At 38.9% G+C, this 16,678-nt stretch overlaps 4 protein-coding genes across 6 annotated transcripts in view; 2 read left to right on the top strand and 2 right to left on the bottom strand.

Annotated features, from left to right (window-relative positions):
- The window catches only part of LOC135345418 (uncharacterized), a 46,158-nt gene extending 30,662 nt beyond the window's left edge, over positions 1–15,496 (bottom strand). Inside the window, exons 1-2 of one of the 2 annotated variants that reach the window (XR_010397739.1) lie at positions 15,120–15,496; positions 13,720–14,815 (exon numbers count right to left, since the gene is read on the bottom strand). Coding sequence is in view for 1 of the 2 variants with exons in the window: in XM_064542846.1 (XP_064398916.1) it covers positions 15,120–15,450 (331 nt within the window). In the remaining variant the exon portion in view is untranslated. Of the gene's footprint in view, positions 1–13,719; positions 14,816–15,119 lie in introns of those variants that run through there. The other variant, XM_064542846.1, reaches the window with a different exon arrangement.
- Positions 305–6,535, bottom strand: LOC135345407 (uncharacterized). Of its 2 annotated transcripts, none has more exons than XM_064542830.1 (12): positions 6,134–6,535; positions 5,550–5,630; positions 5,310–5,438; positions 4,450–5,250; positions 4,310–4,390; positions 3,790–3,921; positions 2,938–3,732; positions 2,819–2,890; positions 2,571–2,699; positions 1,747–2,517; positions 1,459–1,670; positions 305–1,325 (listed from the first exon to the last, which is right to left on the bottom strand). In XM_064542830.1, the coding sequence occupies exons 1-12, from the start codon at positions 6,480–6,482 to the stop codon at positions 345–347; spliced, it is 4,533 nt and encodes a 1,510-aa protein (XP_064398900.1). In that variant the 5' UTR covers positions 6,483–6,535; the 3' UTR covers positions 305–344. The 2 variants fall into 2 exon arrangements, with proteins under 2 accessions (XP_064398900.1, XP_064398901.1); XM_064542831.1 differs by having other exon boundaries at positions 5,310–5,384.
- On the top strand, positions 7,568–10,290 carry LOC135345415 (uncharacterized). Its single transcript, XM_064542841.1, has 4 exons — positions 7,568–7,646; positions 7,701–8,916; positions 8,982–9,052; positions 9,155–10,290. Exons 2-4 carry the CDS (start codon positions 8,865–8,867, stop codon positions 10,196–10,198), a joined length of 1,167 nt encoding a protein of 388 aa, XP_064398911.1. The 5' UTR covers positions 7,568–7,646; positions 7,701–8,864; the 3' UTR covers positions 10,199–10,290.
- On the top strand, positions 10,886–12,622 carry LOC135345414 (uncharacterized). The gene is made up of 4 exons (XM_064542840.1): positions 10,886–11,273; positions 11,326–11,400; positions 11,462–11,532; positions 11,580–12,622. Exons 1-4 carry the CDS (start codon positions 10,922–10,924, stop codon positions 12,351–12,353), a joined length of 1,272 nt encoding a protein of 423 aa, XP_064398910.1. The 5' UTR covers positions 10,886–10,921; the 3' UTR covers positions 12,354–12,622.
- Positions 15,497–16,678: the final 1,182 nt, after the last annotated feature.

Below are 16,678 nucleotides of genomic sequence, written 5' to 3'. Positions count from 1 at the left end.
TCGCAGAACTGTGATCTTCTGTGATTATTATGGATTGATTGTTTCACTGATAGTGGATATTCAATAGAAGATTACCGTCTTATGTCTACGTCTTAAAATTATTATGTCACATTTTTTGGGAATGATGAGGGCTCATTGCATAGGGGGAGTACAGGGTACATATAACAATGATATGCACTTGTACGTGCATGTGCAGCACAATAATTATGTACTATAGGGTCAGTACTGATCTATATTAATTCATATGCATCGTATATAATTATAAGTATAAATTAAAAATATTGTCCGTGTTATAAGGCCAATATTAGCGAGATCAATAATTTCAAAACATGAATCATAAATCACTAACTATCATAAAAAAGTTTGGAACAAAAACATATAGTCACAGTACAAAATGAGAAAACAGACAATAACAGAGGAATAAAAAAATATGCATCTATTGCTGCGTCTGAGTTAGCAGCAGTGTAAAGGGCTACAGTTGCTCTTTTTACTCCAAATGGTGTATCAGTATATATAGGTGGAACAGAACCAACAATACAACTTTGCTGGTTGGTATTTAGTATATTTGGAGAAAAATCACAATTTAAATTATCAAGAGAGTCTATAGTACAGACAGCGTTCCCGTTTGAAATTTCATATTGAAGATATGTTCCGAGAAAGTGTAAAGAGAAAGTAGTAGCTTCAGTGGGAATGTCTGTGTACAAACCAATATAGTAGTATGATGGTTTGTTGAATGTTATATTCATCGTTTGTGATTTTTCATTTGCAATACATTCTTTGTAATAGAATTCTTTATCTAAAGAAGAACTTGAAATGAAGTTTGAGAACTTGTTGACACTGTCGAAAACAAGAAAAAACGCAATACAATGATTGGTTGAAAAGTTAGAAATGACAACAGTGGTGATATCTACAGTAAGTGTAGTGTTTCCAAGGAGATACCACTCAGTAACAGCCTTGCTCTTGTCAGTCGGAGAGTCAAAGCTTACAGTCACAATCTCATTGATCTTAATGTCTATAAATACATCTTTAGAAGAGCAATCGTTTAACATGTAGAAGCTAATGGGGACTAAGTCTGTTTCATTGATCTCTGTGAGCCGAATGAAATTAGCTGATAAATTATGAATAGCAATTAGTGGCACAGATTGCCGGTGAATTTGTACCACATCAGTAGTACCAACAAATGAATAGCCATTGTACAATACTGCACCACATATTCCGAGAATCAAGAAGACAACAAACCAACAAAAGTAACAAAATAAGCACATTGTATATGCACAGTAAACGTCGGACTCATCTATATTACAACTTCGTGTTGATTTCTGCACCTGTTTAAGAAAATATAGGTTCTAAAATGTACACGTATTAAAGTACTAAGCTCCTATCAGAAGATGCGTGGCTAGAATTTCGTTTAGTATGCCTTTTTGCCTTTTTGCCATAGCTAGTATTGGTATTATATACCTCTGTATGTGATTGTTGCAAAAGGGGCACTGCGTCACTTGCATCGGAGTGGTAGTCAGGTGTTTCTTCATCTTCAGTGATATTTTTGGCTGCAGCTGGCACCTCAACTTCAGTGAAGCTGCTAGCTGCAAGCAATTCGAAATTCCCAGGAGATTGCCCTGCCCTCTGCTGTTGAATATCATGTTGAAAGTGTGCTGCTGCAGATCTAGCTCCTGTGGAATATAATTATAAGCGTGTAACAATTGCTATACATGCCTGTGCACATGAAATATATACCCACTTTAATACCTTTCTTTTTGACTTGAATTCCTCCAAAATTGTTAGTAGGCTCCCCACACATGTCAAACTCGTCTGACAAGGCAAGAAGTAAACCATGAATTTCATCTGGGATTACTGGAAGAGGTAACAAGTTCTTCTTAATATAATTCACTATTCCAGTGATTGAAACTTGATTACGATTCTTTAAGATTTTATGGAGGGTGTCACGCAAGCAGTAAGAAGTGAAAGGGGGGCAAATACTGCATTTGCTACTCTCCATGCACTCTGAAAACTGGGTCACCATTTGAAGAGCTGAGCCATCATAATCTTGTGGTTGAAGCTGATTCATTGCAAGTAGTTCTGGATATGTATGACCACGTGAGCTACCTTTTCTAGGATCGACTCGTCCTGTCGCTAAAAGATCTCTTACAGTTTTTCTGTCATCTGCCTCTAGGCTCATTCTCAGTACAGTGTACTCGTGTTTGTTGATTGCATCAGGATTAGAAGTCGGTATACTAAGTAGGTACTCTACTGATAAGAGATTGCCACATTGATATGCCTCGTGAAGGGGTGTGTTCCCATCTTCATCCACTGCTGCGACATCGCAATGGTGTTTATCGACGAGGCTACACACGATGTGGTGCCATTCCACCCAGTTTTTGCGACATGCAAGATGAAGGAGAGTTTTGCCGTCTGCATCAGACACACCTCTCAGATCAATGGACTGACTTTCAGCCTGCGATAGAAGTTCAATGACTTGCTCAAATTCTCCACTTTGGAAGGTTTGCAGCAATGAATCAACTGCAATTGTTTAAATATATCCGTTATATTGCACAAGTATACTGTAAACATACCAGAAGGTGCTTTCTGTCGACTTGTTGCAGCTGCTCTGAGGTCCGCTCCCACTTCAGCGTCATCGGGAGGGTGTTCTAATGGATCAGGTAGTGTCTTTCCATCGTCCGTGGTAGGTAACTCAAGAATGTCTACAAGAAAAGAAGAGAAACCAGCACTGCATGTGTATATATGCATGACTGCCTACATTTGACGCAGGAGTTATATCATACAGTACAATTGTATAGAGCCTTCGATATAACGAAAGTACCTGATGTAGTTTGATCAGCCATGACATATCCAGACGGCATAGGAAATGGTTGTAGCAGATTTCTCTCATATCCTGTATATAATTATATGGACATATAATCACAATATAGAGCTACATACTTAAAGCCGTATCTCTTCTTTGAACTTGAAGTTCCCCTAATTCGTCAGTACGTATGTCAAACTCGTCTGACAAGCTTTGAATATGCATAAGCAAATCATGAATCTTGTCTGAGTTTGCTGGAAGAGGTAACATGTTCTCTTTAATACAATTCACTATTTCAGTGATTGAAACTTGATCACGATTCTTCAAGATCTTGTGGAGTGTATCATGCAAGCAATAAGAAGTGAAAGGCGGGCAAATACTGCATTTGCTACTCTCCATGCACTCTGAAAACTGGGTCACCATTTGAAGAGCTGAGCCATCGTAATTGTGTGGTTGAAGCTGATTCATTGCAAGTAGTTCTGGATATGTATGACCACGTGAGCTACCTTTTCTAGGATCGACTTGTCCTGTCGCTAGAAGATCTCTCACAGTCCTTTTGTCATTTAACTCAAGGGCCATTCTCAGTACAGTGTACTCCTGTTTGTTTATGGTATCAGGATTACAAGTCGGTAAACTAAGCAGGTACTCTACTATTGAGAGATTGACATATTGATATGCTTCATGAAGGGGCGTGTTCCCATCTTCATCCATTGCTGCAACATCGCAATGGTGTTTATCGATGAGGCTACACACAATGCTCTTCCAGTCTACTCCGCCTTTGCGACATGCAAGATGAAGGAGTGTTTTACCATCTGCATCAGACACACTCCTCAGATCAATGGACTGATATTCAGCTTTAGATAGAATCTCAATGGCTTGGTAAAATTCTCCACTTTGGAAGGTTTGCAGCAATCGTCCTTCAAATGAATCAACTGCAATTGTGTTAATACATCCGTCATAATTATCGCACAAGTACTACAGTCACATACCAGTGGGGGCTTCTTGTCGACTTATTGCAGCTGCTCTGAGGTCCGCTCCCACTTCAGCGTCATCAGGAGGGTGCTCTAATGGATCAGGTAGTGTCTCTCCATCCCCATCGCCCATGGTAGGTAACTCAAGAACTACACAAGAAAAGAAGAGATACTAGCACTGCATCATAGCTAACTATATTTGGCACAAGAGCTGTATCAGCATAGTTATAATTTCCTATACATAGCCTTCTGTATAACATACCGTATAGCGGGTATATTTCTAGGGTATAAATTTTCGCGGATGGACCTCTACAAAGGATTTCGCAGATTTTATTTTCGTGGTCTGAGTTCCAGCCTTTTGGCGCATGCGCACATCAACATGCAGCTGTACCGCCACACCGTTAGCCTCGAATCCATAATACTGAACACGCCTACTATTCATAAATTTTCGTGGGTATAAATTTTCGCGGTACAGACTCAATCCGCGAAAACCGCGAACATTTGTACCCTCGAAATATACCCGCTATACGGTAAGTACCTGATATAGTTTCATTAGCTATGACAAATCCAGACGGCATAGGAAATGGTTGTAGCAGGCTCACTGGATAGCTCTCATATCCTGTATACATAATTATGACACAGTTATAGTTATAATGCAATAGAGCTACTGTAACATACTTAAAGCTGTGTCTCTTCTTTGAACTTGAAGTTCCCCTAATTCATTAGTACATATGTTAAACTCGTCTGACAAGCTTTGAATATCCACAAGCAAATCATGAATCTCGTCTGGGTTTGCTGGAAGAGGCAACATGTTCTCTTTAATACAATCTACTATTTTAGGGATTGAAACTTGATCACGATTCTTCAAGATTTTATGGAGGGTATCTCGCAAGCAATAAGAAGTGAAAGGCGGGCAAATACTGCATTTGCTACTCTCCATACATTTTGCGAACTGAGTCACCATTTGAAGAGCTGAGCCATCGTAATTTTGTGGTTGTGGTTGAAGCTGATTTATTGCAAGTAGTTCTGGATATGTATGACCACATGAGCTACCTTTCCTAGGATCGACTCGTCCTGTCGCTAAAAGATTTCTTACAGATTTTCTGTCATTCTTTTCAAGGGCCATTCTCAGCACAGTGTACTCGTGCTTGTTGACTGCATCAGGATTACAAGTCGGTAAGCTAAGCAGATACTTTACTGATAAGAGATTGCCACATTGATATGCCTCATGAAGAGGTGTGTTCCCATCTTCATCTACTGCTGTGACATCGCAATGGTGTTTATCGATGAGGCTACACACAATGCCATGCCAGTCCATCCAGTCATTACGACATGCAAGATGAAGGAGAGTTTTGCCATCTGCATCAGACACACCTCTCAGATCAATGTACTGACTTTCAGCCTGAGATAGAAGCTCAATGGCTTGTTCAAATTCTCTACTTTGGAAGGTTTGTAGCAATCGTCCTTCAAATGTATCAACTGTAGCAATTAGTAAACACACATTATAGCACAACTGTTAATTCCATTCACATATATACCAGTAGGGGCTTCTTGTCGACTTGTTGCAGCTGCTCTGAGGTCTGCTCCTACTTCAGCGTCATCAGGAGGGTGCTCTAATGGATTAGGTAGTGTCTCTTTATCATCCACGGAGGGTAATTCAAGAATGCCTATGTATATAGTAGTACAGTACATGTATGAAGAAAAGAAGCCAGTACCACTATTGTGTTACAGTACAGTTCCTATTATAAATAGAGCCTTTATAATTATAAAGAAAGTACCTGATATAGTTTCGTCAGCCATGACAAATCCAAACGGCATAGGAAATGGTTGTAGCAGGTTTATTGGATAGCTCTCATATCCTGTATATACAAAATCAGTGAACTGAGATTAATTTGCTTTTCACACACTTAAGTCACTTTTCAACTCACGTGAAATGCAAGCCTTTGTAAGCCTTAAATTATTAAAATCAACTACTATACAGAGTGTGAAGTGAGATTGCTCTATACACTATTCTATATACACATTGGCACGTAAGGTCAATTAGTGTACTCTGATTTCTCCTTTTAATTCCAGCTAGACTAGTGAGGTGAAAATTGTTGTAGATTTAGATATAATTATATAGAGTCTATAATATAATTATACAGTTATTTGATTGGTTGGGTATGCTTTCATGCATCGCTGACTCTAGATCTGGGCTTCAATCCTTTCATACGCTTCTTTAATTCGGAACCCGCTATAGTCCAGTATAGGCATCATAAAAATAGGTCAGTTAACAATGTCTTACGGATATTGGCTGCATACATAGTAATCCATGAGTTGGGTTTTCATAATACAATCTAGGATTTATATTTATACAACCTACCACTCTCTTCTATTCTTTGACTTTGATCGCACTGTTGATGTTGTCTCTGTAATGCATCATTGAGTTTTTGTACACCAGCCTTCGTAAAACTACCAGCTTTTTCAAGAGCACTAACGAATGAATGAAAAACCAGTGGACTATTTTCCATCTGGAGCAGTACAGCATCAAGTATTCGTCGTGCTTTGTCACCATCATCATGAGTGTCATTCTTGAGATAATCTCGATCGTTTGGTGCTAGAATCTCAAAAGGGAGTAAATGATCACAGATATCTTTGGGAGACTGCTTGATGCAAGTAATAAGACTGCTGTGACAGTCCTTGAATGCTTTGTACTCAGCTGACTCAGACATGATGCTTGACAGTAAGTGAACAATAAGCTTTTAGCATTATTATTATGAAAATGAGCCCCACCCCCAATCTTATAGCAGAGCCTGAGGTGGTGTGATAACTTGACTAATTAGAGCAAAATTATTCATGATCTCATTAAGTTAAAACTAACTCTGGTATATACCCAATCCCTCCTGTTCCAACATTCATTCGTCCAATCAAACGACTTTTGTACCACTCAAGCAGCCAATAGAGATTGTACGGTCACTGTTCCTAACCCACTCCACGCCCACACACTACCCGCCCCCACACACTCCATCTCAACCTCACTGCTAGTAACAAACAGAGGAGATGTCGGCAAATCTCAACTGGTCAAGAAGACAAACCGAAGAGGCAAAAGCCATCAAAGAGAAAGAAATCCTGCACTGAACTGTCTCTGCCACATTACCAGGTAACTCAGCTAGCTAGTACAGAAATGTGTGAGTCTATGTTCACACACTGTGCTGCTATAACTCCCTGAAAATACTGTTGGCGTTGTAGGGATAATGGTGTAGACAAGTTAACATTGTCACGTTCTTTATTAAAATCGTAGTAGCATGGTGGTCCTGTGAATAATATTCATAGTGGCTCTGGGGGAGTTGTGTGTTTGTTCAGCTAATGAATGTCATTCTAATCATCCCATGCATGCAGGTGTGGCATCTGCTGTAGCAAGTTATCTGCACATGCAGCCATGATCGTGTTTCCGGTCTTGACAAGCACCTCGGTGTCCGCATACATAATTTGACAGAGAAATTCCGTTGGAGTAAACTTTTATCCCATCTCAACTGACGTCTCTATTCAAAGAATGTGTACAGACTGAAGAGTTCCAACAATCTGACTGGACGTTGTCAGCTAGGAGTGTTATAATACTGTTGATAGGCTGAGACATGATGTCTTAACTTGAATTCTGTGCATTCCATATGGAACCTTTATGCAACATGTGCAGTGCAAGTGTAACAGTGCATGAATAAGCTCTCACACTCAATCTCATGACTGCATGTACTGAAAAGAAAAATCCCCTGTAATGAATACTATAGCTCTTTTTGGGATACATTAATTAAAAATGTTACGCCAGTGTGCATATGAAGCTAGCTGCAACTTAAAACCTCAGTAGAATCTCTATTTCAATCTACACTCTGGCAAAGACTGTAAGTATTGAGACAACATTGGTATAAGAATGCTATACATTTATTGCATGGCAGGTCTGTGAGTGGTGCAATATGACAACAAATGTTGGTTACAATGTATTGGTGAGCTGCAACGAGCAGCTAGTTGCTGACTTTGCTTCAGATCCGGGAGGAAATGCTGGAGTTATGTTTCAAAACCATTTAATACCATACGAAACGAATCAGGAAATCAATCAGCTTGACAAAACAAACACGGATAAAGCCAGAATACTATAGTGCTAAAATTGCAAGCATGCAAAAGTCAAAAGTTTTCAGGGAACTTATGATAAATTCATTACAATACTTCGGGAAAGGAACGAGCGACATGATGACCTCCTCTTATCAGTGCTTACAGATAAGTACAAGGAGTTAGAAGCTGTGGATGAAGTACAAGGAGTTAGGCCAAGCAAAGTCAATTTGTAGTTTCTCAAGCTATTATTTCTAAAATAGCAAGAGACATTTGATAAATATTAATGATAATGATATTCATAGAATTTTAATTGAAAACACACCCCTAACTTCCTTAATAAGCAGAAGTGCATAATTTTCATTAATTAATTTTAGTCATAATTATAATTATTCATGATCAAAAACCCATAAACATTTTTCCTTTTCTTTTCTTTTAGTGCCTTTAATTTGAGGTCACGTGATATTTAACTTTTTTGTAAAGCTGTCAATTTCCAAGCGCAGGGCCTGAGAAACTACAAATTGACTTTGCAAGGCCTTAGAAGCTGTGGATCAAGCAAACTCAGCAGGTATGCATAATCGCTCTAACCATCGTGAAGGACTCCAAAATCCAATAACTTTGAATGATCTTAGTGCAGTCTATGAAGCAACATTTCAAGCTAGAGCCAAATGGAAGCAGATGTTGTTAGCTCTGCAACTTAATAATACTACTATTGAAACTATCAATATAAGATGTAGTGAAGATCCTGATAACTGCTATCTTGAGGGTCTATCAGAGTGGTTAAAAGGTGAAGAGAGAAACTGGACAGACGTGTTTGAGGCTCTCTCACGCTCTAGTATTGGGCACAGTGATCTCGCTAAGGTGGTCGAAAGACGTCTTACTAAAGCTACCGGAAATACAGAGTACAGACTGAGTTCATCTTCACTGGCTACTAATGGTTAGTGGTACATATACCTGCTCGGAGTTACAATCATTATTATACTCCTTAAGCGTCTGATAGCGGCATAATAGAAATGACTAACATCAGTGAGGTGAAGCAGAAAAGTCAGCTTGACATCACTACAGGTATATAAATACACTCCAAACTATCAGGAGCCACATAATTTTATAACAACATTGCATGAATGCAGATCATGAAAACCAAACTGACACCAATCACGAAGAAGTATCCAGCATTGGCGATCAATCTCTGGTGACAATGGTAAGCTTAAACTAGTTACTTTCATGTACTCATGTGCATGTGCAGATGCATGTGGCTGTGCATGCATGACAATGAATGCGAATTTAATTTAACTTTCTTCAGCATTCAAGGCGTTGCAAATGGTCGTGGCTGTTGACGATAATAATCCTATTGGTTGTCATTGTGGTACTAACAGTGGTGGTCTTAGCAGTCTTACTGCCTGTTCTCAAACTAGAGCTATCTCATTCTGATACGTCAACTTCACCTCCACCCATCGTATATACTACTGTTTCTGAATCGACTCCAACAGTGAGTACATTTCATACAGCTACAATAGACGTCACCGTAGCAGGTGGCACGACTCCTGCATCAGACCTACCCATCAATGTAAACAGCATATATCAACTGCCTAAAGTGTCAGCAATCTTCGTTGACTCATTTATCAAACATACAATCGATTTCTTAATTTTATCTATATTCGGAGGGAGCTGGCTGCCTCAAGGGGCCTTCATTGACTTCACGATCAACGATTGTCAAAAATTGGATGTTGAACGTACAGTAATGAATAAGTCGTTGTCTTTGGATGTAACTGGACCAATACAACACGTTGACGAAGGCTATTATTTGGATGGGTCCAGTCTAACATATTCAATTACCCCATCTCAAGATATTGTGTCCAGCTCATGTGATTGCCCAGTTATTCTAGTGATATATAATGACCTGGAAATATATAACGAGTTTCTGAATCAGAAAACTGGTATACAAACTGGTTTTATCGTTAACTTTTGCTTCAATCGAGACGAGCTGTCTACAAAAATAGTGGTTGATAAAAACTCCTATTTATACGCTGGTCTGGTGATCTGTACCACTATTGTACATACTACCATCAATCTACGCCTCTCTGAAATTTCTTACCAATATAATATCCTTGCAATTGCGGAGAAATCCTTGAGCAGGTGCACCGTTATCCATCACTACATCAACACCTGTACTATAAATTCGCTCTCTAATGTGTACCAGGAAAACGATGAACTGTGTGTTGTTGCTCTGGTATCTCCGAGACTATCTCCTCTTGCTCCTACTTGTACTCCCCCTAACAACGGCAAACAGTGCACTGCTAATTTCTTTGTTTTAGTATCTGCAATAACGCTATTATTTACAGTTTAATTAATTAATTATGGTATAGCTCATTATAATGTATACTAATTATAGTTGTAAGTATAATTTATAGCAATTTGCTTTTATTACAATGTGAGTCAGTGAGCAACAAAATAACTATGTCTAAGTATCCTGATTAATACTCCTATAAGTGGTTTCACAAACTGTTTTGCTTATCTATAGACTATGCATCCCCTGCGTGTGCTGACTCCCACACGCTATCCTATGGCTACATGCTGTTCCCCGCGTTTGCTGACTCCCACGCTATCTAATGCCATAAATTATATGTAGCCATAAGTTACGGCTACATGCTTGGATACCTATATACCAAGTACATATGCATGTATAGCAGTACTTAACTCGATTATTAAGTATATGACTACTTTAGCAGGCTTCAGAACATTCCCAGCAGGGCAAGCATGCAAAACAAAGTTAAAAGTATATACAGCATTAACTTGATTGATGTGAACACCTGCATGACTGGTATACCACCAGGAGATAAGGGGGCCGGGCTGCCATATGCATGGTGATTCTTTGCAATTGGCAGTAGCCATAGCAGTGGCCATAACAGTGGCGGGTGACCATCTGGGCCACTGTATACTGGTTATGCCTTGGTGTGGCTTGTGTTGTATCTGATGCATGCCCTTTTTTATACATCTTTGTGTACAGTTAGCCAACCACATGCATACTGAGAGAAACAGTGAATCATTAATTTTAGCTATAATCATTGTTATGGCCGACTCCAAACTCTCAATAACTTTAAATGATCTTAGTGCAGTCTATGAAGCAACATTTCAAGCTAGAGCCAAATGGAAGCAGATGTTGTTAGCTCTGCAAGTTAATAATACTACTATTGAAACTATCAATATAAGATGTCGTGAAGATCCTGATAACTGCTATCTTGAGGGTCTATCAGAGTGGCTAAAAGGTGGTGAGAGAAACTGGACAGACGTGTTTGAGGCTCTCTCACGCTCTAGTGTTGGGCACAATGATCTCGCAAAGGTGGTCGAAAAACGTCTTACTAAACCTACCGGAAATACAGAGTACAGACTGAGTTCCTCTTCACTGCAGCTGGCAACTAATGGTTAGTGCTATACCTGCTCGCAATTACAATCATTATATTATACTCTATTAAGGGTCTGATAGCGGCATAATGGAAATGACCAACATCAATTCAGTGAAGCAGAGAAGTTCCATTGAGCCCACCAAAGGTATATTAACTCTATAGACACTTCTATATAATTATTCACAACATGAATGCACTGAATACAGATCACACAAGCCAAGCTGACACCAATCATGGAGAAATATCCAGCACTGGCGATCAGTCTCTAGTAACAACGGTAAGCCTAAAGTAGCATTACATTGTTTATTCAACTTTTTTCATCAGCATTCAAGGCGTTGCAAATGGTCGTGGCTGTTGACGATAATAATCTTATTAGTCGTCATTGTGGTACTAACAGTGGTGGTCTTAGCAGTCTTACTGCCTGTTCTCAAACTAGAACTATCTCATTCTGATACGTCAACTCCGCCCACTACTGGTACTACTGGTTTTGAAGAGACTACATTTTCTACAACAGACATGAATACTACTGTTCTTCCTGCATCACCCCTAAACATCAATGTAAACAGCATATATCAACTTCCTGAAATGTCAGCAATCTTTGTTAGCTCGTTTATCAAGAGTACCCATGACTCGATAAGTTTCAGTGTAATTGAAAAGAACCGGATTTCTCGAGGATTTCTCATTGACTTTACAGTCAACGATTGTCAAGAACTGGATGTTGACCGTGTTGCTGTGAATAAACCGATCTCCTTGAGCATAACTAGACCAATACAACACGTTGACGAAGGCTATTATTTGAATGGGTCCATTCTAACATATTCAATTACCCCATCTCAAGCTATTGTGTCCAGCTCATGTGATTGCCCAGTTATTCTAGTGATATATGATGACCAGGAAATATATACCGAGTTTCTGAATGAGAAGACTGGTGTACAAACTGGTTTTCTGTTCAAATGTTGCTTAAACCGAAGTCGGTTGTCTGCGAAGATAGTGCTCAATAAAAACTCCTATTTATACGCTGCATGGTCTGGTGATCTGTACTACTATTGTACCTACTACCATCAATCTACGCATCTCTGGAATTTCTCACCAATATAATATTCATGAGATTGGGGAGAAATCTTTGAGTACGTGCACTGTCATTTTTTATCAGGACATCGTCCGCTGTACCATTTCACTATCTACTAGTATGACTGATGAAAAAGATGAATTGTGTGTTGTTGCCATAGTACCTCCGAGACCAACTACTAGTGCTCCTCCTACTTCTAGTGCTACTACTACTGGTAACCATGGCAAACAGTGCACTTCTAATTTCTTTATTTTGTTATGTGCAATAACATTATTATTTTCAGTTTCAGGATAAACAGTCGTGTAGTTTATCATATAATTATTGTATTATATGCATGATGATTGTGATTGCTTATACAATGTGAATCAATTACTCTTATACAAACAAAACTGAGTGCATGCATGCATGATGTCACTATGCTTGAATCGTTTTGCTTAGATCTAGACTATACACACATATACATGGCGGATATGCAGTAGCACATGAATCACTGCATCTACTGACTCCCACGCTATCTTATGTGGCTACATGCTGAATATGGTAATTCATAAACCAGGTACCAGATGGTTATTAAATTACTAATCTAAAACACTGAATGCCTCTTGGTCACATATAACCCATATAAGCCTCAAGGCATGACTACCTTTGCCTTCAGAACATTCCCTATACGAAGCAAGCAACAAAAGAAATGGCCCCACTACCCTCTTAATAATCCCCCCCCTAAATGCATGCAATTATGGTCTGCAAGTAAGCGTAATAATATATTATTGGGCTTGTATCACTGTGTGTGCATGTGGAAATCAACTCCACATTTCATGTAGATTTAGTCTTATTACTTGCTTACATATAACCTATGCACTAGGCCATGTGCTGAGTAATAATTATACATAGCAACAAGGCAGTGATGCACCTGTTATTGTTAACCAGAGGTAGAGTGTCTAGGATATCAATGATATTATATCTATGTATATATACCCTTCATTACTTGTCATGTCCGGAAACACTGCATGATGATGCAACTTCTATATATAGCTATATTAGGGTTAATTAAGTGTTTAGTTTGCTGATACTATAATTAGTGATCTTGTATGACTAATTTGTACTGCTTTTGAGGGTAGCATAAGTTACTGTTTTATCATAGCCGAAGTGATGCTAACAATCTCAGTGACACTAGAAAGTGAGTAGCATAGTCACGAGCCAGAAACTTAGATTAGTCCACAAATTTCCAGTTGCTGCTGACTATTTCACTATCACTATATGACTCTGAAATGTAGTGATAGGCCTACTGTATAGACAAGATGAGACATATGCTTTGAGAATTAACAGTCACTAGATAACTTGATTTAATACTAATTCATGTCATAAGTTACCAATTGAAGAATACAATTACATTCATGAACCAATTCAACATAAGCAATATACAATGCATAATAATGTTAACTAGTGTACAAAATAACGGTCTTTGGTCTTCGTTTGATAACACCAGCAACAACAATAGATGGAAATCACAGTGCAAATAATGCAAACAACAATAATTAAAGGAAGACTAGAATACACCAGACGTTTTGTGGCTGAAACGACAGCAGTGTAAAAGTTTACACTTGATCCTTTTATTCCTAATGATGTAATACTAGGTGGTACAGAACCAACAATACAAGTTTCCTTGGACATGGAGTTAGTATTTGGAGAAAATTCACAGCTTAAAAAAGCAACAATAGAGTCTATAGAGCAACCAGCGTTCCTGTTTGAAATGTTATATTGAAAAAATGTTCCAAGAAAGTGTAAAGAGAAAGTAGTAGCTTCAGTCGGAATATCTGTATAAACACCAATATAGTAGTACGATGGGGTGTTGAATGATATATTCATCGTTTGTGAATCTTCATTAACAATACATTCTTTGTGATAAAAATTATTTTTCAATTCTTCAGAATTGGAAACAAAGTTTATATAGTTGCTAAAATCATCATAAACAAGGAGAAATGCAACACAATGATTGGTCGCATAGGTTGGGATGACGTCAGTGATGACATCTACAATAATTGTAGTATTTCTCGCCAGATACAACTCAGTAACAGCTTTGCTCTTGTCAGTTGAGGAGCCAAAGTTTACAATCACCATCTCGTTGATCTCGACGTCTATAAATGCAGCTGAAAAAGAGCAATTCCTCAATGTATAGAAGCTAATGAGAACAAAGTCTGTTCCGTTGGTTGGTTCTGAGAATCTAACACTATCAAAAGTTGATGGATTGTCAAGTATTCCAATCAGTGGCACAGATTGCCGGTGAATTTATGCCACACTGGTATAGTACCAACGAGCAAATACCGATTGTTGTAATGCAGTACTAAACCAAAAGTGCTCATTACACCCAATAAGGTTACCCCAAACAAAAAGATGAGACATAGAGTGTTCCTTTTGTTTTCCTTCTTTTCAATCTTTTGTTGGTTTTTTGCTCTGAGGTCCGCTCCTACTTCAGTGTCATTAGGAGGGTGCTCTAATGGATCAGGTATAAAAACACACAATTTCAGCACTGTATACTAATGTAATATATCTTACAACAGCTCCCCAAAGCCTATACTAAATACTGTGAAAACCACAATCAAAATGGCATAGAAAATGGTTGTAGCAGGTTTAATGGATTGCTCTCATATCCTGCACAAAATAAAATATAAACTGGGGCTAAATGAGTGATCACATGACTGTACATAATCTAGTAGCGTGTGCACACACTTTTAGTAGCTATGCATTAAGTAGACACATAGTCTACACACAAGTCCTAGTCTATGCAATCAAATTACCTTCTTTAAACTCGGTTTCAATAATTTCATACTCCTCTTGGAGCGATTTCAAAAGGTCGCAATACAGCAATTTGTTTTCACCGAGAATGAACAGGAATGTTTCGTAGAACTCTGGATAAGACTTGACTTTGCTTTCAATGTCGTCCACTAACAATATAGCTTTATCTCTTTTGGTTCTGTCAAGCTCATTGATTATAGCTTTTGTATCCTCAAATATGAAGCGATGCTGGAATAATGTGACAGCCATCTGCTTTGGGTCTTGAGCAATTTCAGAGACCAGCTTTTCATGACAGCTCACAAGAGCTTCATAACCTATGTTCAATTTGGCCATGGTATTAAATCAACATAGCTGCACCTCTGACTAGCAAACAATAACTTTGGGGGTGGGGCTCGTGTTGCAAAAACGGCAGGTGCAATGAAAATACGGTCTTTTGGCGGCCTTAAATCGAAGCAAACAAATATTTAAATAGGGGCAAAACATTATTATATGCACGATGTTTGTGTTGATTAGGGCTCTGTGTACACTGGGTCAACGCATACAGAGAATCAGTGAACCATGTAGCTCTAGACAATATTCAAAAATTAGCAAAATTAATTAAATGATCTTAGTGCAGTCTATGAAGCAACATTTCAAGTTAGAGCCAAATGGAAGCAGATGTTGTTAGCTCTGCAAGTTAATAATACAGTAGAACCTCTCTATAACGGACACCTTTGGGGAACAATGTTTTGGCCTTTGTTGAGGGGTTGTTTTGTACACAAACTGTTCATTTGGGACCTGGGTGCCTGGCTGTTATATAGCAGCTGGCCTTTATTCGGAGGTGGTTAACGGAGGTTCCACTGTACTAGAAACTATCAACATCATGAAGATGTCGTGAAGATCCTGATAACTGCATGCTATCTTGAGGGTCTATCAGAGTGGCTAAAGGTGAAGAGAGAAGCTGGACAGACGTGTTTAAGGCTCTCTCACGCCGCTGTGTGTCTGTGTCTGTCACTGCTCAGTTTGGCTTACCTGGTGACTCTTAGGCATCACAATTTGTATGTAGGGAAACTTGTAGTATTAAATCTAAGGCTTAAAATTTGGCAGATTTTGCAAATAAGTCTTTGTTTTGCAGAAAAGGCGAGCTAAACCGTATCTATGGCTAAACCTAGACGGGCATCGCTGCCCTCCCTGAAGGAGGACAGGAACCAAGCCTATATTTACCCAGAGGAGGTACAACAGGTGCGGTGCAGCTCAAGTAATTAGCCTCTGATTACTCTCAGCAAAAACATACGACGTAATTATTGCTCCTCTGCCTATCTACATGTAGTTTCATGGATCAGCCCCTCCATGAGACTAATCTACATGTACAGTTTTGTTCTGGCTTGTTACACAGTAGCTTATGAACTCATTATTTTTATGTGGAACAGGGTCGATACAATAGAAAGCTAGAATTGTGTCTGGTTGAGCTGACTCTGGGATCCTATTCCAGGAGCCATACTTCTCTGCATGAGAATCCAGGCTTCTTTGCTGTGACCCTAGTCCACAGTGCAAATATCTATATATGTGCCACTAAAACCCT

The sequence above is a fragment of the Halichondria panicea genome, chromosome 12 (genome assembly GCF_963675165.1).
Source record: "Halichondria panicea chromosome 12, odHalPani1.1, whole genome shotgun sequence".
Lineage (NCBI taxonomy): Eukaryota > Metazoa > Porifera > Demospongiae > Suberitida > Halichondriidae > Halichondria > Halichondria panicea.
This window is presented reverse-complemented; position numbering and strand designations above follow the sequence as displayed.

Coding starts and splice junctions, on each gene's coding strand:
- LOC135345407 (XM_064542830.1), bottom strand. CDS start 6,482: ATGTCTGAGTCAGCTGAGTACAAAGCATTCAAGGACTGTCACAGCAGT. Junction 3,922..4,309: donor AGCTAATGAAACTATATCAG/GTACTTACCGTA, acceptor TTTCTTGTGTAG/TTCTTGAGTTACCTACCATG. Junction 2,700..2,818: donor GGCTGATCAAACTACATCAG/GTACTTTCGTTA, acceptor CTTTTCTTGTAG/ACATTCTTGAGTTACCTACC.
- LOC135345415 (XM_064542841.1), top strand. CDS start 8,865: ATGACTAACATCAGTGAGGTGAAGCAGAAAAGTCAGCTTGACATCACT. Junction 8,917..8,981: donor TCAGCTTGACATCACTACAG/GTATATAAATAC, acceptor GCATGAATGCAG/ATCATGAAAACCAAACTGAC. Junction 9,053..9,154: donor ATCAATCTCTGGTGACAATG/GTAAGCTTAAAC, acceptor AACTTTCTTCAG/CATTCAAGGCGTTGCAAATG.
- LOC135345414 (XM_064542840.1), top strand. CDS start 10,922: ATGGCCGACTCCAAACTCTCAATAACTTTAAATGATCTTAGTGCAGTC. Junction 11,401..11,461: donor TTCCATTGAGCCCACCAAAG/GTATATTAACTC, acceptor CACTGAATACAG/ATCACACAAGCCAAGCTGAC. Junction 11,533..11,579: donor ATCAGTCTCTAGTAACAACG/GTAAGCCTAAAG, acceptor TTTTTTCATCAG/CATTCAAGGCGTTGCAAATG.